The 23,713-nt window shown below is 47.0% G+C and overlaps 1 protein-coding gene across 1 annotated transcript in view; it reads right to left on the bottom strand.

Moving 5' to 3' along the window:
• LOC129706304 (anoctamin-4-like) overlaps positions 1–19,022 on the bottom strand; it is an 81,021-nt gene extending 61,999 nt beyond the window's left edge. The window contains exons 1-3 of the mRNA XM_055650507.1: positions 18,743–19,022; positions 9,513–9,590; positions 845–1,090 (exon numbers count right to left, since the gene is read on the bottom strand). Of these exons, the coding sequence (XP_055506482.1) occupies positions 845–1,090; positions 9,513–9,590; positions 18,743–18,947 (529 nt within the window). The 5' untranslated portion in view covers positions 18,948–19,022. The remainder of the gene's footprint in view (positions 1–844; positions 1,091–9,512; positions 9,591–18,742) is intronic.
• Positions 19,023–23,713: the final 4,691 nt, after the last annotated feature.

The raw sequence follows: 23,713 nt of genomic DNA on the forward strand, positions 1-23,713 counted from the left end.
GAAACAGGGTCTCCTTCGCAGTGAGGTAGCAATTCTACCGCTGTGCCACTGTGCTATCGCTTCAGTGCTAGTTCCCCCGAGCACTCAATCCGTGGACCTTACAAGAAGGTATGTCTCCTGTTTGCAAAGAGGGCTGTTCCAAAGAGGGAAGTGCGAAGGATATAGAGCAAAAGACGAAGGAACAGTGAGAGGGCTTGGATTTATCTTGGTGACGGGGGTGGGGAAGGGGGGGGGGTGGGGGTTGTAGGGAGGGGATTGTTCTCTGGTAGATTGGTGGAGTAGTGGAGTAGTGGATCAGGAGCAGGCTAGGAAAGTGAACATTCTTGACTGAGTCATAAGCATTCCTGTGTCTGCCTCCATGTAGATAGAATTGTGGGATGGTTATAGTGAATGGGTCTTGCAGAATTGTGGGTGTAGCCCAGTCCATCACACAGACCAGCCTCCCCATCACCGACTCCATCTATACTTACCGACCCGAAACGTCACCTATCCATGTTCTCCAGAGATGCTACCTGACCCGCTGGGCTACTCCAGCACTTTGTGTCTTTTTGTGTTTCTTTGTGTCTCCTTGTAAGTTTGAGAGATGCTGACAAAATGCGAGGACAAACAGACCTTCTTCAGACGCAAGATTAGTGTCACAAGGTGATCATTGATCGGACTTTACTGGCTTTACCTTGCACTAAACATTATTCCCTTATCGTGTATCCATACACTGTAAATGGCTTGATTGTAATCATGTATTGTCTTTCCGCTGACTGGATAGCACGCAACAAAAGCTTTTTGCTGTACCTCGGCACACGTGACAATGAACTTAACTGAGCGGAGTATGCGGCAGGGGTCCTACCTTCAGTTTCCTGACTGAGAGTTTCCTGGCTGCTGCTGCAGTAGGAAGGCACGGGGGTGATGGAGATGGAGGCTGGGCAAGAGGCGGCTGCTGAGAAGCTAAGCTGCGAGGCGAAGACCTTGGAGGGAGGCAGCCTGAAGTCCGGGTGTGGGTAATGGCGATGATGAGGGGACGGGGCCCCATCTTGAGAGGGGGGCACTGAGCATCCAGAGAGGCCGGGAGCTAGCTGTCCTCCAGCATCAAAACCTGTGAAGGGGGAGCAAGAGAAAGTGAACACTGTTCATAGCCACTGGACCACTACCATCACTAGAGAGCTGTCCCGAGCTACGACCTACCTCAGTGGAGACCCTCGGACTATATTTCATCTGACTTTACTGGGCGTTCCCCCATCTAAACTCGTGCGAGCATAGGCCCAGTGCCGTCAAACACTCATCATCCGTTAACCCAATCATCCCCCTCTCTCTCTTTCTCTCTCTCCCTTCTCTGTGTCTCTAGCTTTTTCTCTCTCTCGTTCTCTCTCTCTCTCTCTCTCTCGTTCTCTCTCCCTCTCTCATTTTCTCTTTCACCTCTCTTTCTCTTTCATTCTCTCTCTTTCACTTGTTTTCTACCTCTCTCTCTCTCTCTCACTCATTTCCCCTCTCATTTTCTTTCTCTCTTTCCGACACCCCGTCTCTCTTTCTCTCTCATTACACCTCCTTTTCCCTCTCCCCACTACAGCCTCTCTCCCTCTCCCTCTGTTGATCTCCCTCTCTTTCATCTCAATCAATGTCTCACACCTACGCTCTCAAATGCATCCAACCAGTCTATGCTTGGTGCCAATCCCACCTCATTGCCTCTCATCTTCCCTCTCTAGTTTACTCCCCTCTCTTTGGTTTCAAAAGCCACCCATCTCGGATTCTTCCCACTGGTAATTTCTTCTCAACATTCTAAGCTGTCTTCCTAATCCCTCCATTCTGTTTCTAAACCCTCGCTGGATACGTGTCCCATAAACATTTAATTCACTATTGATTTCATTTTTGGGTATTGAGTGTTGAAGTTACTTTTAAACATGTATCCAATCCAACGTCATAAGATTTTCATTCCACTACCTCATAAATAACACGAGCAACGAGCCCAGAAGGAGCGGGAATATCAGAAAGGCTCAGAGCAACAACATCGCTTAAACAAAATAAATTGCTTCAGGATAACTGGAGCAAACACTTGGGGAAAAATTAATCAGGTTAACTGGTTCTTTTTAGAAGGTAATTTTTTTTAATACCATTCATTCTTCCGGAGGGAGTTGTGGACAAAACACATATTGATTGCACTATAACAAAAGATACAAAATGCTGGAGGAACATTTGTATGGGCAAGTCGGGCCGAAAGGCCTGTTTCCATGCTGTATGGTTATGTGACTCTAAATTCTCAGTGTTATGGAGCTGCATTGCATGGAAACAGGCCCTTCGGCCCATCTCCTCCATGCTGACCAAATTGCCTGGCCTGCTGAGTTACTCCAGCACTTTGTGTTTTGTATTGATTGTTTGCCTTTAGTTGCCATGGCAAAGAATCATAGTTGTACAGTGGGAAACAGGCCCTTCAGCCCACCTTGTTCATGCTGACCAAGTTGAAGTGAAATATTGCACTGAAGGGAGACATTAGGTCTATCTAGTCTACATTGGTTCAATGAGATGCTTGGCCAGCTCCTGTCCTTGTTTGTTATTTACTTAGAACATGGATCAGAATATCTCCTTTGCTTCTCATAAGCATGGAGCTGCACAGCATGGAAGTAGGCCCTTTGGCCCAACTCGACCAAACTGCCTGACTGAGCAAGCCCCAGAGGAACAATTCCATCTATGCCAAACCTCCCAATCCTTCCCAAAGGCTTGGAAACGTAGCCCCTTTCAAATACATGCCCAGTTTTCTTCTGTAATCCTTGATTCCGCCCCCAGCAGATAGTAAACTGTTCTCTCTGTATCAAAACATTCTCCCTCACATTGCCTTTGTATCTTCCGCCCAAGACGTTTCAACTGTCCCACGTGCTTTCCGATGCACAAGGACAGTACATGGATAATAAAGGTTTGGAGGGATGTGGCCAAACGCAGGCAAATATGATGAGCCCAGTTAGGTAACTCCAATGAGGTAGATGCTAGCTCAGGACTGCTCTACAGCTCATGATAGGATGGTTCAGTTTCCAGGTAACAGCTCAGAAGAAACTGTCCTCAAATCTTAGTATCCCCATCACATCATAAATTAAAAGGTCTTAGAATAAAGGGGAGGTCATTTAAGACAGAGGTGAGAAAAATCTTTTTCACCCAGAGAGTTGTGAATTTATGGAATTCCCTGCCACAGAGGGCAGTGGAGGCCAAATCATTGGATGTATTTAAGAGAGAGTTAGATAGAGCACTAGGAGCTAGTGGAGTCAAGGGATATGGGGAGAAGGCAGGCACGGGTTATTGATAGGGGACGATCAGCCATGATCACAATGAATGGTGGTGCTGGCTCGAAGGGCCGAATGGCCTCCTCCTGCACCTATTTTCTATGTTTCATTTTCTATGTTTCTATAATGTCATAAGGTCATATGTGATAGGAGCAGAATTAGGCCATTCGGTCCATCAAGTCTACTCCACCATTCAATCGTGGCTGATTTATCTCTCCCTCCTAACCCCATTCTCCTGCCTTCTCCCCATAACCGATAACACCCGTACTAATCAAGAATCTATCTATTTGTGCCTTAAAAATATCCATTGACAATCTCCACAGCCTTCTGTGGCAAAGTATTCCACAGATTCACCAACCTTGGACTAAATAAATTCCTCCTCATCTCCTTTGTAAAGGAACATCCTTTAATTCTGAGGCTATGACCTCTAGCCCTAGACTCTCCCACTAGTGGAAACATCCTCTCCATCAAAGCCTTTCACTTTTCGATAAGTTTCAATGAGGTCCTCCCTCATCCTTCTAATCTTTAGCGAGTACAGGCCCAGTGCCGTCAAATGCTCATCATATTCAAAGTTTCTTCTGCGTTTATTCACGGCCGAGTTTCATTGAGCTAAATTGATCGAGGATAGAAGTTAACAACCGAACTCAATACCTATTGAAAGCGTCACTGAAATGGAAATTCATTGTATGCTTTTAATCTGAGTCAAAGGCAGGAGATGTTGCGTAACCCAATAACCAGGGGAGGAGAACTCTGGAGAATAGTTTTAAATTGCAAACTTCATTTGTTTAATTATTTTCCAAGAAATGGCCAAAAATAAATTGGTTCATTTTATGCGTTTATTGCCTTCATTAAATTTATCAGATTAAATTACTTGAGATCATTAATATTCATTGTTCGGATAGGCTACATGTTCACTTCTAATGATGTGGAGCGGAGAAGGCTGAGAGGTGACCTTACAGAGGTGTATAAAATCATGTGGGGAATAGATAGGGTGAATGCACCGAGTCTTTTACCCAGAGTAGGAGAATCAAGAACAAAAGGTTTAAGATGAGAGGAGGGAGATTTAAAGCAAAACCGATGGGCAACTTTATCACACAGAAGGTGGTGGGTATATGGAACGAGCTGCCAGATGAGGTAGCTGCCTGACCTGCTGGGGTACTCCAGCATTTTGTGTCTTTTTTTTTTGCCAAAGGAAGTAGTTGAGGCAGGTACAATAACAACATTTAAATGACAATAGACAATAGGTGCAGGAGTAGGCCATTCGGCCCTTCGTGCCAGCACCGCCATTCAATATGATCATGGCTGATCATCTCCAATCAGTACCCCGTTCCTGCCTTCTCCCCATATCCCCCGACTCCGCTATTTTTAAGAGCTCTCTCTTGAAGGCATCCAGAGAACCTGCCTCCACCGCCCTCTGAGGCAGAGAATTCTACAGACTCGCCACTCTCTGTGAGAAAAAGTGTTTCCTTGTCTCCGTTCTAAATGGTTTACTCCTTATTCTTAAACTGTGGCCCCTGGTTCTGGACTCACCCAACATCGGGAACATGTTTCCTGCCTCTAGCATGTCCAAGCCCTTAACAATCTTGGACAGGTACAAGGATAGGGGAGGTTTGGAGGGATGTGGGTCAGAACACAGGCAATATGTACTATCTTAGATGGACGAGTTGGGCCGAAGGGGCTGTGTCCGTGCCGTGTGACTCTTTGTTTTATTTTACACCGAGGGTAGTGAGTGCCTGAACAATTCTGCTGGTGGAGGTGGTGGAAGCAGATACAATAGCAATATTTATGAGAGATTTAGACAGCGATGAATAGGTAGGAGTCAGAGGGATATAGACCATGTGGAGACAGATGGGCAGGTAGATTGGCATTGGGACCAGTGTATGGTGGCCTGAGGGGCTCTTATATGTTCACAACCTGGATAGACTCGGCTTGTACTCACTGGAATTTAGAAGATTGAGGGGGGAATTTTATAGAAACTTCCAAAATTCTTAAGGGGCTGGACAGGCTAGATGCAGGAAGATTATTCCCGATGTTGGGGAAGTCCAGAACAAGGAGTCATAGTTTAAGGATAAGGAGGAAGTCTTTTAGGACCGAGATGAGAAAATCATTTTCTACACAGATAGTGGTGAATCTGTGGAATTCTCTGCCACAGAAGGTAGTTGAGGCCAGTTCATAGGCTAGATTTAAGAGGGAGTTAGATGTGGCCCTTGTGGCTAAAGGGATCAGGGGGTATGGAGAGAAGGCAGGTACAGGATACTGAGTTGGATAATCAGCAGCCATGATCATATTGAATGGCGGTGCAGGCTTGAAGGGCCAAATGGCCTACTCCTGCACCTATTTTCTATTTTTCTATGTAACCATATTTTTGCAGCTGTCTTTTTTTGCATAGCCGTTTGTTTTCACTGTCTTGTAGAATGTATGTATAATTTATGTAAAAAATGTTTTGTGTGCTGTAGAGTCTGTGTGCCTGTGATGCTGCCACAAGCAAGATTTGCATTGTACCTGTACCTTCCCGTACTTGTGTAGATAACAATAAACTCGACTATGCAGCTGTGCTGAAACAAAGAACTACACAAACTGGTTTTAAAAAAGTACACAAAATGCTGGAGTAATGCCCCTGTCCCACTTAAGAAACCTGAACATGGGAAACCTCTGGAGACTTTGCAAGGCACCCCACCCAAGATTTCCGTGCTGAGGGGTCCCGGAGGTTGCAGGTTCGGGTTGCCGGAGGTTGCAGGTAGTGGAAGCCGAACGCACTATGGGTAGGGAGATTGACAAATAAAAAAAACTTCCTGACTGTTCCCGCGCTGCGGTCAGGCAAAAACCTTGGGTGGGGTGCAGGAGTCTCCAGATTCGGTAAACGCCTTTTTCCGTTACAGAACGTTTCCTAAGTGGTGAGAAGTTGGGCATCCATTAGCACATCTCAGGTCAAATAAAGTATCTCTGTCTTGGAGAACATGTTTTAGTGTGACAATGCCTCCAAATTTGCATGAATTCTCCAAAGTTACGCAATTATTATAACCTGTACCCTCACCTTACCCCCACTCAATAAATGTCTATCAGCCCCTACACAAACCCCTGGAGTAATGCCCCCCACCTATACCTGAACACTTACTTTGCACCCCACCCAAGATTTCCGTTCCCGGAGGTTGCAGGTGGTTGCAGGTAGTGGAAGCAGGTAGGGAGATTGACAAAAAATTCCGGGAACCGCACGGAAACCTTGGGTGGGGTGCAAAGTCTCCAGAGGTTTCTGTTCAGGTTTCCTAAGTGGGACAGGGGCGTCCATTAGCAGGTCAGTATCTCTGGAGAACATGGATAGGTGACAATTCTCCAATTGAATTCTCCAAAGTTACGCAATTATAAACCCTACCCTCACCTTCCCCCACTCCATGTCTCCCCCATCCCCGGTGCCCCACCTATACTTACACTTATTTCTCCCCTCCATTCACATTCCTTCCTCTGGCTTCATAATTTGCTACTCTTCAATCCTTTTGTTTCACACCTTCTGCTTTAATCTCTGTCCTTTGTTCCAACCATCTGCCTAACCCCCCCCCCCCCCCCCCCCCCCCCACCCACACCCCCCCCCTCGCCTGTGTCCACCCATTACCTGCTATGCTTTGTCCTGCCTCTCCTCTCATCTCCCTCCCCTCCCAGTCAACTGTCCATTTCTCCAGAGAAGCTGTCTGACCCGCTGAGTTACTCCAGCATCTGGTGTTCATTGTTTGTACCAAAGATCTTATAGCTCTGCTCTAAGATCTTTGGTTTGTACGCTCACTGGTTCCAGTTGTTCACTATTGACAACGTTTATTTTATTTTAGAGATACAGCATGGAAACAGGCCTTCCGGCCCACCAAGTCCCGTGCCAACCAATGATCACCCTGTACACTAGCATTATCCTACGCACTAGGGACAATTTACAAAAGCCAATTGACCTACAAACCTGTACATCTTTGTAGTGCGAGATGAAAGCAAAGTACCTGGGGAAAACCCACACGGTCACAGGGAGAAGGTACAAACTCCGTAGAGACAGCACCCGTAGTTAGGATCGAACCCAGATCTCTGCCGCTGGGAGGCAGCATCACTACCGCTGCGCCATCGTGCCACCAAACAGCATTCTGTTTAATTTTCAGATCCCAAGTGTTGCCCTTCGGGTTAGACCCTGGCTCTGTCGCCTGCAGAGTTGCAGCTTTTCCCAGCATTGCTGCACACACTGGCTGCATGTGTCCACCGCAGACATCCCTGGGCAGCAGCCCCACCTGGTGGAGGTGTGATGTTCCTTCAGGTTAAAGCACAACCTCCCACAGATACTGGTCCAGGCGGCGGGCAGTTGATGGCCGCACAGGGGCTTGACTACCTGCCCCTATTCCGGGCCTAGGTCCGTGTCCGCCTGTCCCTGGAGAGGAAACAAGGGGTGTCCACGGGGACTTTGGAGGCCTTCCGTGAACGCTGGTCACCGTGGGAAGTCGAGTGTTTGATTGATAAAGCAATATATTAATTTGATGATCGTTTGTTTGTAAACTGTCAACACAGGCAGCTTTGGATTGTGTTAATACTCTGTATGTTATTTTTATTTTTTGAACAAAAGTATATGTATAAAACAAAAATAAATGAATAAATTAATAAATAGATAAATAAAGACCGATACCAGCCCAGGCTTCACTGGAACATAAAATAGTACAGCACAGCAACAGGCCATTCGGCCTACAATGTCCATGCTGAACATCTTTTATTTGCCTGCATATAATCCATGTCCCTCAATTCCCTGCATATCCATGTGCCTATCTTGTCTGCCAAATGCCACTATCGTATCTGCCTCCACCATCATAGGGCAAGTGGGACTAATGGAGATGGGGCATCTTGGTCGGCATGGGAAAGTTGGGCCAAAGGGCCTGGTTCCATGTTGTGTTACTATGACTATGACCACCCCTGGCAGTCTGTTCCAGGCACTCGCCATTATCTGTGTAAAAAAAACCTGCCCTGTACATCTCAAACGTTGCCCCTCTCAGCTCAAAGAACAAACCCTCGTGAATGTACACACAATCTACATACATTATACATACATTCTACAAGACAGATAAAAGAAATGGCTTTGCAAAAAATGAAAGACAGAGTTACAGAAATGCAGTGAAGTTCATAAGATATAGGAGCCGATTTAGGCCATTCAGCCCATCGAGTGCAGCACAACGAACAGAAGAGCCCATGATAGTCCCTTCACCCCACCTCCTCTGCATTACTGTGTTTAAGAAGGAACTGCAGAAGCTGGAAAATCGAAGGTACACAAAAATGCTGGAGAAACTCGGCGGGTGCAGCAGCATCTAGATGCTGCTGCACCCGCTGAGTTTCTCCAGCATTTTTGTGTACCTTCATCTGCATTACTGATAGTGTAGTTTACAGACAAAGTGTCAACACAGGCCCTTCAGCCCAACGGGTCCATGCCACCCAGCGATTACCCGTACACTAGTTCTATCCTACACTCTACGGACAATATTACGGAAGCCATTTAACCTACAAGCCTGATGATCCGCCAGAGGAGGCAGTGGCGGTGGGTAGAAAGTATTTGGATAATGCTTGGATCGGAATGGTGTTGAGGGGTATGGGTCAGTTCTGGACAAATTAGAGCAGTAAATAGTGTGTGACTCAGAGGCAACTTCCTGATGGTGGTATCCCTGGTCAGCATGGACAAGTTGGGCCGAAGGGCCTGTTTCCGTGTTGTATGACTCTATGACTTGAATAGCTAGAGTGAGGACAAACATACCAGGACACAGAATATAGTGTTAGTTACAGAGAAAAAGCAAATTTAAAAAGTGCAAGGTCCACAATGAGGTAGGTAGGAAGATCAGAACTGTGTGTGTGTGTGTGTGTGTGTGTGTGTGTGTGTGTGTGTGTGTGTGTGTGTGTGTGTGTGTGTGTGTGTGTGTGTGTGTGTGTGTGTGTGTGTGTGTGTGTGTGTGTGTGTGTGTGTGTGTGAGTGCGTGTGTGTGTGTGTGTGTGTGTGTTGTGGTGTGTGTGTGTGTGTGTGTGTGTGTGTGTGTGTGTGTGTGTGTGTGTGTGTGTGTGTGTTTGTGTGAGTGCATGTGTATGCATGTGTGTGTGTCTGTGTCTTTGTGAGTGTCTGTGTGAGAGTGTGTATGCTTGAGTGTGTGTGTTCATGCACATGTACATTAGTGGGCGTGCAGATCAGTATGACTATGCAAGTGTGTGTGTGTGTGTGTGCAAGAGGGGTGTGACAGGTAGATTAGAGGTGCGACCTACCGACAGTGATCTGGCTGACACAGCTGTAGTAACTGGTTCCAGTGGAGAGGTTGTGACTGGTGCTGCTCGATTCTCTATCTGTAACAAATGAACAGCAGTCAGGACCTAGCACCACACCACCCTCTCCCATCCCTATCTCAGTCCCCATGCGTCTTCCATTCCCATCTCACTCCCATCCCTATCTCAGTCCCCATCCCTCCCCCATCCCCATCTCCCTCTCCTAACTCCCTCCAGCTCTCCCCCATCCCCTCCGCCCCTCACTTCCCCCTGCTGCTCCCTCACGCGCCCCTCTGGGAGCGGCTAACAGTCCCGCCCCTGTCGTAGGCCAGCCTTCCCATGAGTTAGTAACTGCTGCATCTCCACGTCTACCAGCCCCGGTCTTGCCATCTGCTGACCACAATGACCACACCACAATCCCCAGTGCGTTAGGTTCCTCCCAGAGTAGAGCCCCCTCTTTGATCTTCCCCGTGGAGTAACCTCCCGGTTACTGGGCACACTCCAGTACATGTCTGCACCTTTTCCTCATCCCTGCTCTTTGTTCTGGTCTTTCCCTCTCCTATGGAAACCCTGGGATCGGCGCGGGCAACTATCGAAACCTCCTGATTATTCTCTCAGAGAGGGGAGACCCTGCCACCATGGCCACGTGGGGCACAATGTGAGGGGTAGGTGGTGATGGGATTAGCCGCATCACCTCACTGTCACAGCACCAAGAATGGTTTCCGTGGCAACATTCCTGATCTTAGAATGTCACAAAGCATCAACATCTGATCTCTGGGCTCATTCACGGTTGGGTTGTGACAGCTGATGCACGGCAAACCCCCACAGACAGCAGTGTGTCCGTGACCAGGTTGCCTGTGTCACTGGGGTTCAATAGACAATAGGTGCAGGAGTAGGCCATTCGGCCCTTCGAGCCAGCACCGCCATTCAATGTGATCATGGCTGATCATCCACAATCAGTACCCCGTTCCTGCCTTCTCCCCATATACCCCGACTCTGCTATCTTTAAGAGCCCTGTCTAGCTCTCTCTTGAAAGTATCCAGAGAACTGGCCTCCACCGCCCTCTGAGGCAGAGAATTCCACAGAATCACAACTCTCTGTGTGAAGAAGTGTTTCCTCATCTCCGTTCTAAATGGCTTAACCGTTATTCTTAAACTGTGGCCCCTGGTTCTGGACTCCCCCAACATCGGGAACATGTTTCCTGCCTCTAGCGTGTCCAAACCCTTAATAATCTTATATGCTTCAATAAGATCTCCTCTCATCCTTCTAAACTACAGAGTAAACAAGCCCAGCCGCTCCATTCTCTCAGCATATGACAGTCCCGCCATCCCGGGAATTAACCTTGTAAACCTATGCTGCACTCCCTCAATAGCAAGAATATCCTTCCCCAAATTAGGGGGAAAGATTAGCCTTTGGGCATGGTGGAGAATTTTCTCTCTTCCCTAAAAATGTCTCACTGCCGAGAGGGCAAAGAGGGCATTAACAATGTCTTGTCCAATTTAGGCAGCGTTATCAAACACTGCGGCACTCGGCCAATACTGGTGTAACACTCCCTCAGTACCCCCCTCCCACAGTACCCACCCCCTCCGCCCTGGGTACCCCCCTCTCTCAGTACCCCCCTCCCTCAGTACTGCCATAGCACCTGCACACAATTGCCAGCCTAATTCTACACCAAGACTTTCTGAGCTTGGGTAAGTCGTGGAACATAGAACACCGACATACAGCAGATGAACAGGCCCTTCGGCCCACAATGACTGTGCTGAACATGATTCCAAGTTAAACTAAGCTCATCTGCCTGTACATGACACGCATGCCTCCATTCTCTGAATATCAATTTTCCTATCCAAAAGCCTCTTAAAAGCAACTTTCATATCTGCCTCCACCATCACCCCTGACACCACTATCTGCACTCACCACTCTCTGTGTTGACAAACACTTGCCCCACACATCTCTTTTAAACCGAACCCCTCTAACCTTAAACCTATGTGCTCTACTCTTTGACATATCCACCCTTGAAAAAACATTTTGACTGTCTACCCTCCCTGTAGCACAATGCAGGGTATGCTACTGTGATTCAGTTGCTGCCTCACAGCACCAGAGACCCGGGCTCAATCCTAACTATGGGTGCTGTCTGTATGGAGTCTGTATATTCTCCCTGAGACCTTGTGGGTTTCCTCCAGGTGTTCTGGTTTCCTCCCACATCCCAAAGACGTGCAGGTTTGTAGTTTAATTGGCCTCTATAAATTGGCCCTGGTATGTAGGATAGAACTAGTGCACGGGTAATTACTGATCAGCACAGACTTGGTGGGTCGAAGGACCACTAAATCTCTAACTAAATTAAACCATACCTTTCATAATTGTATATACTTCTATCAGATCTCCCCTCAACATCCGATGTTCCAGAGAATCCAATCCAAGTCAGATGAAAAGAAGTCTGTATCGGAGTCAAACAGATACTCTTTCTGTTTACAGATTTTGAGACTGGCTCATGGAGGATAATTAAATATGCTGATGGGTGTCTCTGATCGTGCTGACTCAGCAGCTACGAACTTCTCTCTCAGAAACTTGCAAACGCAGTTACTCCTGGAAAAAAATTAACCTTGGCTCCTGTATTTAATTACAGCACCATCAAAATTACATCTGTGAGGCAGTTTGTGTTACTCAGAAGATAAGCTACTAATCTATTAATCTATTACTATGTTCAAAACCCTTTGCACATAATGTTTTTTTTTTAGTATTAGTTTAGGACTAAACAGGTAGTAAACACTGCCCAGTCCATCATCGGCTCTGACCTCCCTACCATCGAGGGGATCTATCGCAGTCGCGGCCTCAAAAAGGCTGTCAGCATCGTCAAGGACCCATACCATTCTGGCCACACACTTATCTCCCTGCTACCTTCAGGTAGAAGGTACATGAGCCTGAGGGCTGCAACGTCCAGGTTCAGGAATAGCTACTGCCCCCACAGCCATCAGGCTATTAAACTCAACTGAAACAAAACTCTGAACATTAATAGACCATTATCTGTTTATTTGCACTGTATCTGCTCATTTATTGATGTATGTATATATTTATATAATGTTATATGGACACACTGATCTGTTCTGTATTCATGCCTACTATATTCTGTTGTGCTGAAGCAAATTAAGAATGTCATTGTCCTATCTGGGACACATGACAATAAACTCTCTTGAATCTTGGAAAGACAGCGTGGAAACAGGCCCTTTGGCCCACTGAGTCTGCGCCGACTAGCAATCTCCCGTACACTAGCACTATCCGACACACGGAGGACAATTTACAATTTTTACCAAAGCCAATTAACTTACAAACTTGCACGTCTTTGGAGAGTGGGTGCAAACCAGAGCACTCAGAGAAAACCCACGCGATCACAGGGAGAATATATAAACTCCATACAGACGTAGTCAGGATTGAACGAGAGTCTCTGGCGCTGTAAGGCGGCGACTCTACCACTGTGATACCGTGCCGCCCAAACACATTTTCCAAAGACCCTGCCAGGAAGAGTTTAACGTCTCCAAGCATCAGCTGGCAAGTGCTTCTGAAATTGTAGAGACTCGTATTCTGCCTCTTTGTAGCTCAGTCTATTAACCAAGAGTCAAGACGATTTAATTGTCATTTATACCATACAATGGACTAATTACATTCTAATGTAGCTTAACAGGCCATATAGATATATAATAATCAATTATGCAACAAATTAATGATATAATAGTGCAAAAAAAAACAAAGTCCGTAGTCCATAGAAGATCACAGTTGCTGAGGTTGTGCTGTCCTTAAACCTTGAAGTCATCGTTCCCGGACTCCTGTACCTTCTTCCCGATGGTAGCAGTGAGCTGAGAACATTGCCAAGGTAGCGTGGGTCATTGATGATGCTGGCTGCCTTTTTGAGGCAGCACCTCCTGTAGATCCCTTCGATGGTGGGGAGGTCAGTACCGTGATGGACTGGACAGTGTCTACTACAATTTGCTTATTACTTATTATCCTTTCACCTACCTCTCCATGAATTCCTTTTCACTATACCTCGGTACTTGTGAGAATAAACTAAACTGAACTGAACTGACGTTTAATTATCTGCCCTGTATTCATCCAGCTTTTCCTCAAACCCCTTAGTAGTCATCTTGGATGGGTTTGCGTAAGACTCTGGAGATGCGTCACATCCCCAACGACCCTCACAGACTACAACAGTTGCACCATAGAAAGCATCGTATCGTGATGCATCACAGCTTGTTCTGGCAACAGCTCTGCCCAAGACTGCAAGAAATTGCAGATAGTCGTGGTTGTAGCTCAGTCCATCACACAGACCAGGCTCCCCATCATCGACTCCATCTACACTTCACTCTGCCTCGGGAAAGCAGCCAACATAATCGAGGACCACTCACACCCCCATCATTCCCTCTTCTTCCCTTTCCTGTCAAGTTGAAAACGTGTACCACCAGATTCAGGAACAGCTTCTTACCCGCTGTTATCAGACTGTTGAACAGTCCTCCCATAAGCTAGGGTGTAGTGCCGATCTTCCAACCAACCCCATTGTGGACCTTGCACTTTTGAAAAAAAATTACACTTCATGCGACATTATTAATAGGCTAGGACTTTACACCTGGTACAGGAGAATGAGGGGTGATCTTAGGCAGAAGTGCCCGTTTTCATGCTGTTTGCCTCTATGACTAATTATCCAGGCCTTGATACATCAAACCAGCAGCAAACCCCTTCATCCCTCTAGACAACTCATGCAGCCACCAGGACCAGGATTTGAAAGATCAGCCGGGGGGTAGGTTTTATTGTGTGGTGGGGTGAAGCCAAGGTGAAGACTGAACTTCCAGATAATTCCGATCGCTCATTCCCTCGCCGGTAATAAGGCTGTACAGTGTACATCATGGTTCCAATTTATTTCAAACCAGCTCACAGAGAGAGTGAAAGAGGAGAGAGAATGACAGGAGGGAGAGGAGAGAGAGGCAGAGAGAGAGACAGAGACAGACAGAGACAGAGGCACAGGAAGAGAGAGACAAAAACAGAGATAGACAGAGACAGAGAGACAGAGAGAGAGACGGAGAGAGAGACGGAGAGAGAGACAGACAGAGAGATGGATAGAGACAGAGAGACAGATAGAGAGACAGACAGACAGAGAGAGACAGACAGAGAGACGGTGGCCAAGACAGAGGAGAAAGAGAGGGAGATGGTGATGGAGATGGAGATGGAGATGGAGATGGAGATGAAGAGGGATTTTTTCTTGTCCAGGCTTTGAGCAGTTAGATTCAAGTAAATGCAAATGCAACAAATGGCCATTAACTAGTTGGAAACTTCCCTATTATGTTAGGAATTCATTAACTTCCCAATGACATCACCTAACTTGCTGTTTAAGAACAAGAGGTGGCATTTCAGTCCCTCAATTCTATTCTATCAGTTCCATCATTCCTCACTGATAAAAATCTGACTTTTTCTCAAGAGATGCTGCCTGCCCCGCCTAGTTACGCCAGCATTTTGTGTATATCTACGATATAAACCAGCATCTGCAGTTCCTTCCTACAAGCAAACCTGACTGGTTTGAATTATAATATGGGTTGGATATACTGAGATTGTTTCCCCTGGAGGTGGGATGTGACTGAAGTAGACAATGTGAGGAGCGTTTCCGGCTGGGGTCCGGTGCACGGTGCACATGGTGGCATCACCTAGCGGGCCACATGGGGGCGTCATCTAGCCAGGCTCAAGAGAGGTCGGGCACGGCATGGGCATGTGTAAAGGATACAGGGACTGCAGGTGGGAATGGGAATTCGCAAAACGGCAAGGGGCAGGGTGAAGGTAAACGAGTGAAATAGTCTTAGAGCATGTATAGCAAGGAAACAGGCTCTTCAACCCACCTTGTCCATCCCCACCAAGATGACATTTTGGGCTAGTCCCATTTGCCTGCATTTAGCCCATATCCCTCTAAACCCCTCCTTGTTATATATCTGTCCAAAAGTTGTCATTGTATCTGTTTCTATAGTTTCCTCTGGCAGCTCGTTCCAGATATGGACTAACATCGGAGTGTAAACGTTGCCCATGAGGTCCCTCATAAACCTCTCCCCTCTCACCCGAAGCCTGCACCCCCTAGTTTTAGAATGTTCTATCCTGTGGAAAAAGACTGTGAGCGTTCATTTTATCCATGTCCCTCATCATCTTGTACACCTCAGTAAGGTCACCCCTCAGCCTCCTACACTCTAAAGAAAAAAAGCCCCAGCCTGTCCAACCTGTCCCTAGAACTTCAAGCCTGCAAGCCCAGGTAACATCTTGGAAACTACACCTGGTCATAAACACAGTCCAGACGCTGCAACAGCTAACTCAGTCGACAAGGCCAGCAAACCAGGCGGGAGACTTTCAACACAAATCAATTTCCAATGTTTCATTTCATTTCCCACACACTTGGTTCTGAGAATTAGTGGCGTGATGCATCCCCATCAACAACATCAATTCCTTCCATGGTGATGAAATTAAGTTTAATTGACCAACCAACTGACCTTGGAACTAGACACCTCTCTGCTTCTGGAAGCTTCTACCATCCTGGCATTTGTGCTGACGGTGCATTCCTGCCGGTTTACTAGAATAACTCCTTCAATGTTTCTTGCTGTGATTTAGTTCTCAGTACTGAAGTACCAATGCTGGAGACACTCAGCGGCTGCCTCAGTGACCAGGCTTGGCAACAGTGTGTCAGAGATACACAGCGGGTCGGGAGGTGAGGCAACCATCTAGTTTATTTTAGAGATAGACTGGAGCGCGAAAACATGCCCTTCGGCCCACGGAGACCGCGCCGACCTCGCCTCGTACACTCGCACTATCCTACACGCAAGGGACAATTTACAAGCCTTACTGGCTCACACCAAGCTCCCCAGACTAACACTTTCAGAGCAGTGAGATATCTGAGGATGCTCTTGGTTAAACTATCGACCGTTAGCTCCTTCGGCGAGATTATTATTAAGATGACCTGCCTCGCTTACACCATAAACACTGGCCATGGGTCATCAGGGAGCTTGCCTACCCTTCTTGAAATGGGATAGTATATGTGCCATTGAGGGGCGAGAGAGAGAGAGAGCGAGAGAGCGAGAGAGCGAGAGAGCGAGATAGAGGGAGAGATAAGTCAGAAGATAGGGGGATAGAGAGAGAGAGAGATAGAGAGAGAGAGAGAAAGTGAGAGTAAGAATGAGAATGAGAGAGTGTCAGGGACAGAGAGAAAAAGCCACGCATTAGCAGCCAACTGGACAACCCTGTAGCCGCGGATTGCTGACATCAAGGCCATCTCTATTCCTTGCAGAACATCCGTGCGTTGATCCCGTAGGGCGGTAGGTGGAGGGCAGGGGAATGTTTCGGGTTGGCTTTCTCTAAAACGAGACCTAGTAGAGATCCAGCGGCCAGAATGGTCTAGCTCGGCGTGGTTCCATCTCAGCTGTAACCACGCTGAGATTCAGTCATGTTTTGCCCTCCCCCCCCCCCTCCCCCATGCTGGTTTCGTGAGTGCCAGTGTTACAATTATTTCATTTGGCGTTTTTTTAAACTGCAACGGGCGCTTCTCCCTTCCCTTGTAGCAATTATCCCAATCACCCAGAAATGTAGGTGCTCCACTAAACTCACAGATGAGACACGCAGCTCAATGAAGCTACACTCGGTGAAAGCTGCGAGCAGATGCCACATACATAATGCATGGTTCCGGGCATTGAATGGCGTGGTTCAGCAAGACTTTGCCCGCACAGACCGTCCCATCACAACGGCAACATTGCCCACCAACGCCGACTCGTGCACTCAAACGTAAGTGGAATCTATCAAGATATCTTCCCAGGAGTTTCCGATCTAGAGAATCACATTAAAGAGCGTTGCCTGTGATCGGTGGAAGTAGGCGATCAAGTCTGCATTCCGATGTAGCTCTGAGCAGCAGCGCTTCACCTGCCTGCCTTCAGCAGCCTCGCCTGACGCTCATTTACCTGCCGTGTGCATTAGACTTTAACGCACAGTTCAGGATCACATCCAAGCCAGTTACTTGGCGGAGTGATTGATTTGTCACCCAAAACACATTCTGTACCCACTATCTCTTTCTCCCACTTCTACCCCCCCCCCCCCAACGTGTCCCTCGATTCCAGTGTCACAGTTATTCATCCCCTCTCCCCTTCCCCTCTCCCCCTTCCTCTCTGCCTCTTCTCCTGTCTCTTTCTCTCCATCTTCCCCTCTTCCCTTCTCCCTCTCCCATTCGTTGCACCGTGTTACTGTTTCCTGCTCTCAACCTTATATCCTTCCCTTTCTCTGCGCCAGTCTCCAGAGATCTTTCCCTGAACCTCCCACTATGCGTGCGCTCCCCTTACCTCTCCCTTCCCTGACCCCCCTTACCCCTCCCTTCCCTGACCCTCTCTCTCCTTTTCCCTCTACTATTACCTTTTGTTTCTTACATTCATTCATTCATTCATTTCTATCTCTCTATCCGCCTCTCGCGTTCCCGCTCTTTTGTTCATCCGTGTGTGTCTGTGTCATTATCTCTTTCTCCCCCTGCCTTTCGTTCCCTTTTCTTTATTCGTATCCCTGTCACAATCCGCCTCTCCATATCTTTCAGGTCTGGCTCTTATGTGGAGGTAACAACCGCAGATGCTGGTTTACATCGAAGGTAGACACAAAATGCTGGAGTAACTCAGCGGGACAGGCAGCCCCATTCCTTCTCTCGAGAGATGCAGCCTGTCCCGCTGATTTACTCCAGCATTTTGTGTCTAACTCTGGCTCTTATTCTCTCTTGCCTTTACCTCCCACACAGACCCACACACAGACCCACGCACAGACCCACGCACAGACCCACGCACAGACCCACGAGACCCACGCACAGACCCACGCACACCCTCCCATACACACGGACCCCCCCCCCCCCACACACACACACACAGACCCACACAAACCCATACATACAGACCCACACAGACCCACTCACCCACCCACACACATACAGACAGACACACGCACAGACCCACGCACAGACCCAACGCCCCTCCCCATCCCGCATATACACGGACCCCCACACACAAAGACCCACCCAAACCCATACACACACACACATACACAAGCACACACAGGCACAGGCACACACACACACACATACCCATACACACACACATACCCCGACACATACAGACCCATACACAGAGACACAGACACACACACCTTTCTCTCTCTCCCTCTCTCTCTCACACATACACATACTAGGGGTTTATCTGTACCTTGTCCAGTGAGAGGTGAAGCTCTGGACCTGAATCCAGGCGGACTCTCGGCCAGTGCCAGGGTCTCCCCGACAGTCTGCAGCTGCCCAGCGTTTCCGCCTCTCGCCCTGTAGCCCTTTGGGTCGAGCGAGCCACTGGCGTCGAACGGCGGGCTGCGCCGCGGGCTCCCGCTTTCAGCACCGGCGGGGCGGACAGCGCTCCACATGCCTGCGCAGGGAAACTGCCCGAGCCCATCGCAGGAGGCTGCAACCCCCTTAAACTTGGCTCATATTTCAGCCCAGCTGCGCTCACGTGGTGAGCATATCTGGCCGCCCCCCCAGATGGGTGATCCTTCGCCCCTCCCCTCCAACAACCGGCACAACCTCAGCGATTGCCAGCGCCGCAGGCAAGGACTGAACCAGTTGCTCGCCACCCACAGCATCACACAAACCACACTCGCCCCCTCACCTCTGGAACAGCCCCCGGAAAACAACCTGGTTATGGTGAAACATGGGCAACGCTGCATACAGTCAGTCAGAGAGCTGTACAGCACAGAAACAGGCCCTTCGGCCCACTTTGCCCATACCGATTAAGTTGGCATGCCGGGCTAATCCCATTTGCCTGCATTTGGCCTATGGCTCTCTGAACCCTTTTTATCCATATATCTGTCCAAATGTTGTAATTGTATCCGCTTCTAAAGCTTCCTCTGGCAGCTCATTCCAGATACTGACCACCCTCTGAGTGAAAAAGTTGCCCCCGAGGCCCCCCCGTAAAGCTCTCTCCTCTCACCTAAAGCCTGTGTCCTCCAGTTTCAGAATCCTCTACCCTGGGGAAAAAGACTGTGAGCGTTCACGTTATCCATGCCCCTCATGATCTTGTACACCTCAATAAGGTCACCCCTCAGCCTCCTACATTCCAAAGAAAAGTCCCAGTCTATCCAACCTTTCCCAAGCCCAGGTAACATCCCGGTGAATGTCTTCCGCATCCTTCTGATGTTTCTAGAATTCTCTTTCTTTTAAAATCTTTTTATTAGCTTTTTTTTTCAAAAACAAACACAAAACAACAACAAAAAAGAATAATGATAAACATAACAAATGATAAGGGTCAGCATTACATTAATAACAGGTACAATCTAAATATGTGTCAAAATACACATTGAATATAGACCTCCTGGTCTCTATGTAAATATAGTTAAATGTTTAAAAGAAAACATATATGAAAAAAAACAAAACGATAAAAAGAAAAAAAAGAAAAAAAAAGAGTAAAAAAAGGATAAAACAACTCCTCCCCCCTAAACTAAAGGGGGAAAAAAAGCAAAACAGAATCTGAGCTGCAAAGAATTCCAACAATTTAAGTCCCTGTTTGGCGTCGTCCATTCCACCATATAAAGGTAAAACAAATGTATAACGGTTGGAAAGGGGACAATTTATGTCATGTGAAAATCTTCCCCAAGTCCTATCAAATTTAACCAAGGGTTCAATAATGTCACTCCTGATGATTTTGTCTAAATTTAAACATGATATTGTTTCAGAGTACCAATGGAGTGTGGTAGGAGGGTTAGAGTCTTTCCATTTAAATAAAATAAATCTTCTGGCGATTAATGTAGTAAAAGCAATCAGCCGATGGGCGGAACGGGACAAATGAATAGAATCTAACATTGGTAGCCCAAAAATTGCAGCAATAAGATGAGGTTGTAAATCAATACCTAAACCTACAGAAATAGTATCACAAATTTCTTTCCAATATTTTTCCAAACGTGGGCAGGACCAAAACATATGGGTCAGTGAGGCCACTTCAGAGTTACATCTGTCACAGGTAGGATTTATATGACCATAATTTCTAGGATTCTCATCTCTCCAAATGCCAGACAGGATCATAGTACCATCACAAAATGTGACACCAAACTAAATAATGCATGTTACTTTGCAACTCACTTTTTTAATCCCACTTTCCCAATTTTGGTGAAGGATACCTGACCTGCAATAGGTGTCTGTTTCTCTCGCCACTGGTTCTGCCCATCCTGGAGAGTATTTGTCGGAAGGAACTGCAGATGTTGGTTTACACCAACGATGTCACCCATTCCTTCTCTCCAGAGATGCTGCGTTACTCCAGCATTTCTGTGTCTATCTTCTGAAGAGTATTTACATAATTTTCTGTTTTTTATTCCAGTATTCCAGCAGCTGCAGTTGTTTGGAGTCACGTGTGAACAATGACTGCTTTTTAAATAGCCTCCAGTAACATATAAACACAATGACACCTCAAGCGCCCACAAACTGCAATGGGCCAATGGTCAGCTCGGGGCTGGTTGTGCAGATATGGAGCATTGTTCAGCCAGGAGGTGCTGAAGCAAAGATGGCCCGGTGCTGGGACACAACACCAACTATACCACAGACTGTGGTCCCTGTCCTGTGCTGCTCCACATCTCCCAAGAAAGGGGTGCAGAGTTCTCAAGGTACTTGATCAGAAGGAATCATTTTCCTTAGAACAGAGTCTGGGAGTGTCTGGTGAGGTGCACAGGATTCTGAGTAGAACAAGACCAATTTTCATTTTAAAAAAGGTTAACAAAATGTCATGGATCGCAGTCGTATAGATGTACAACATAAAAACAGGCCCTTCAGCCCACCTTGTCCATGTTGTGGCTAGTTCCATTTGCCTGCATCTGGCCCACAGTTCTCTAAACGTGTCCTCTCCAGATATCTGTTAAGATAAATACTACAAATGACAGGAGAGTGAAGGACATGGTTTTCACCCAGAGGGTGCTGCGGTTCCTGAACTCACTGCCATGATTAGTGCGGGTGACATGGGTTATGGGGCGATGGCAGGAGAATGGGGTTGCTAGGCATAGATAGAGCAGCCATGATTGCTGCTCTAACTATCCTTGATGGGTCAAATGGCCTAATTGTGCTCCTATAAAGTTATGGACTTATGAGACGGTAGATGCAAACACTCCCGCATTGACATAGTATGTGAGTACATAAATGTACAAATAAGCAAGGATTTTGAACTGAGCATCTTTTGACTCACTTCATAGTCAATCACATTGTTTTGTCTGGAGTCACATATAGACTGGTGCAGGTAAGGATAGCCGATTGCCCTTCCAAAAGTGCATTAGTGAATCAGATAGGAGTTTTCAACAGTCTGGTATTTTTGCGGTCTAATAGGTAGTTTTCTTAAATGGCCAATAATTGAGTGCGAATGGCTGTAATGGGATTGGAACTTGAGCCCGTGCCTTGTCTGTCCGTGCTCTGTACCAGTCCAGTCATTACGCTAGTTTAGCACAATTATTCTGGGTTGAAACTCCAAGAATATTATCACCAAGGTGGCAGGGTTCTGGGGAGTGTTGTAGAGCGGAGGGATCTAAGACTACATAGTTCATTGAAAGTGATGCCACCGGTAGATAGAGTGGTTAAGAAGGTTTTCAACACATTGGCCTTCCTCAGTCAGAGTATTGAGTATCGAAGTTGGGATGTTATGTTACAGTTGTATAAGACATTGGTGATGCCACATTTTGAATATTGTGTTCAGTTTTGGTCACTCTGTAATAGGAAAGATGTTGTCAAGCTGGAAAGGGTGCAGAGAAGATTTACAAGGACGTTACCTGGGCTCAAGGGCCTGAGCCAAGGGAAGGGGATGGGCAGGCTAGGACTTTATTCCTTGAAACACAGGGGGATGAGGAGTGATCATATGGAGTCCAGCTACTGCAGTTATGAATGAATGATCATGCAAAAAGCAACAAAGGTAGACAAAAATGCTGGAGAAACACAGTGGGTGGGGCAGCATCTATGGAGTAAAGGAATAGGTGACATTTCGAGTCAGAAGAAGGGTCTCGACCTGAAACGTCACCTACTCCTTCACTCCATAGATGCTGCCTCACCCGCTGAGTGTCTCCAGCATTTTTATCTACCTGCGATTTTTCCAGCATCTGCATTTATTTCTTAAACATGCAAAAAGAAACAATAATTAAGTAAAGGTGTAGTGTAAAATGGTCCATTGTTGGCTGTGGGATAGGTGATAATGTGTTATGAAGAGTGGAACTCAACGGGACGACAGTAAAGCTAGTATGGTGACTAGGGAGGGGGAGGGATGGAGACAGAGGGTGTGCAAGGGTTATTTGAAGTTAGATAAATCAATACTCATACAGTTGGGTCGTAAGCTGCCCAAGCAAAATATGAGGTGTTGTTGCTCCAATTTACATCTGGCCTGACTCTGCCAATGTAGTAGGCCTAGGACAGAAAGCTTAGTTGGGAATGGGAGGGGAAGTCAAAGGGTTTGGCCAAGGTGAATTGTGTGGAGCTGTTCAGCGATACGATCGCTGAGTTTGCGTTTGGTCTCGCCGATATATAGGAGTTCACACTTGGAACAGTGGATACACCAGATGAGTTTGGAGGAGGTGCAAGTGAACCTCTGCCTCACATGAAGGGACTGGCGGGGTCTCTGGGCAGAGTCAAGGGAGGAGATTTTGGGACATTGTTGCATCTCCTGCGGTTGCAGGAGTAGGGACCTGGGGAGGGGGTGGTTTGGATGGGAAGGGATAAGTTAACCAGGGAGTTGAAGAGGGAATGGTCTCTGCGGAAAGTAGAAAGGGGTGGAGATGAGAAGATGTGGTTTAGTGCTGGAATCCCATTGGAGATGGTGAAAATGTCAGAGGATTATGTGCTGTGTGCTAAAGCTCAAAGACTGCTGATTAATTCACATATGGGACCTGACAACATTCATTCTGTTCACTCTGTTAAATTTTGCCAACTCCACGAGTGACATGTAAAAACCCAGCAATTGGTCAGTCCTGCAAAATATCAACCCTTCTGCACTCATACTTTCTCCCTAAAAGGTTTGAATAAGATTTAATCGTTTCTGACAGAAATGCACAAAGAGGCTTCAAGTACAGTGGGGGTTTTTAACTTGCAAATTATAAACACAATGCACATGTCGCCAATTCATTTCAATGTTTATTTGTAATGAGAGAGAGTTTAATTAATTTTGTAATTACCATTT

The sequence above is a fragment of the Leucoraja erinacea genome, chromosome 19 (genome assembly GCF_028641065.1).
Source record: "Leucoraja erinacea ecotype New England chromosome 19, Leri_hhj_1, whole genome shotgun sequence".
In the NCBI taxonomy this organism is placed as follows: Eukaryota; Metazoa; Chordata; class Chondrichthyes; order Rajiformes; family Rajidae; genus Leucoraja; species Leucoraja erinaceus.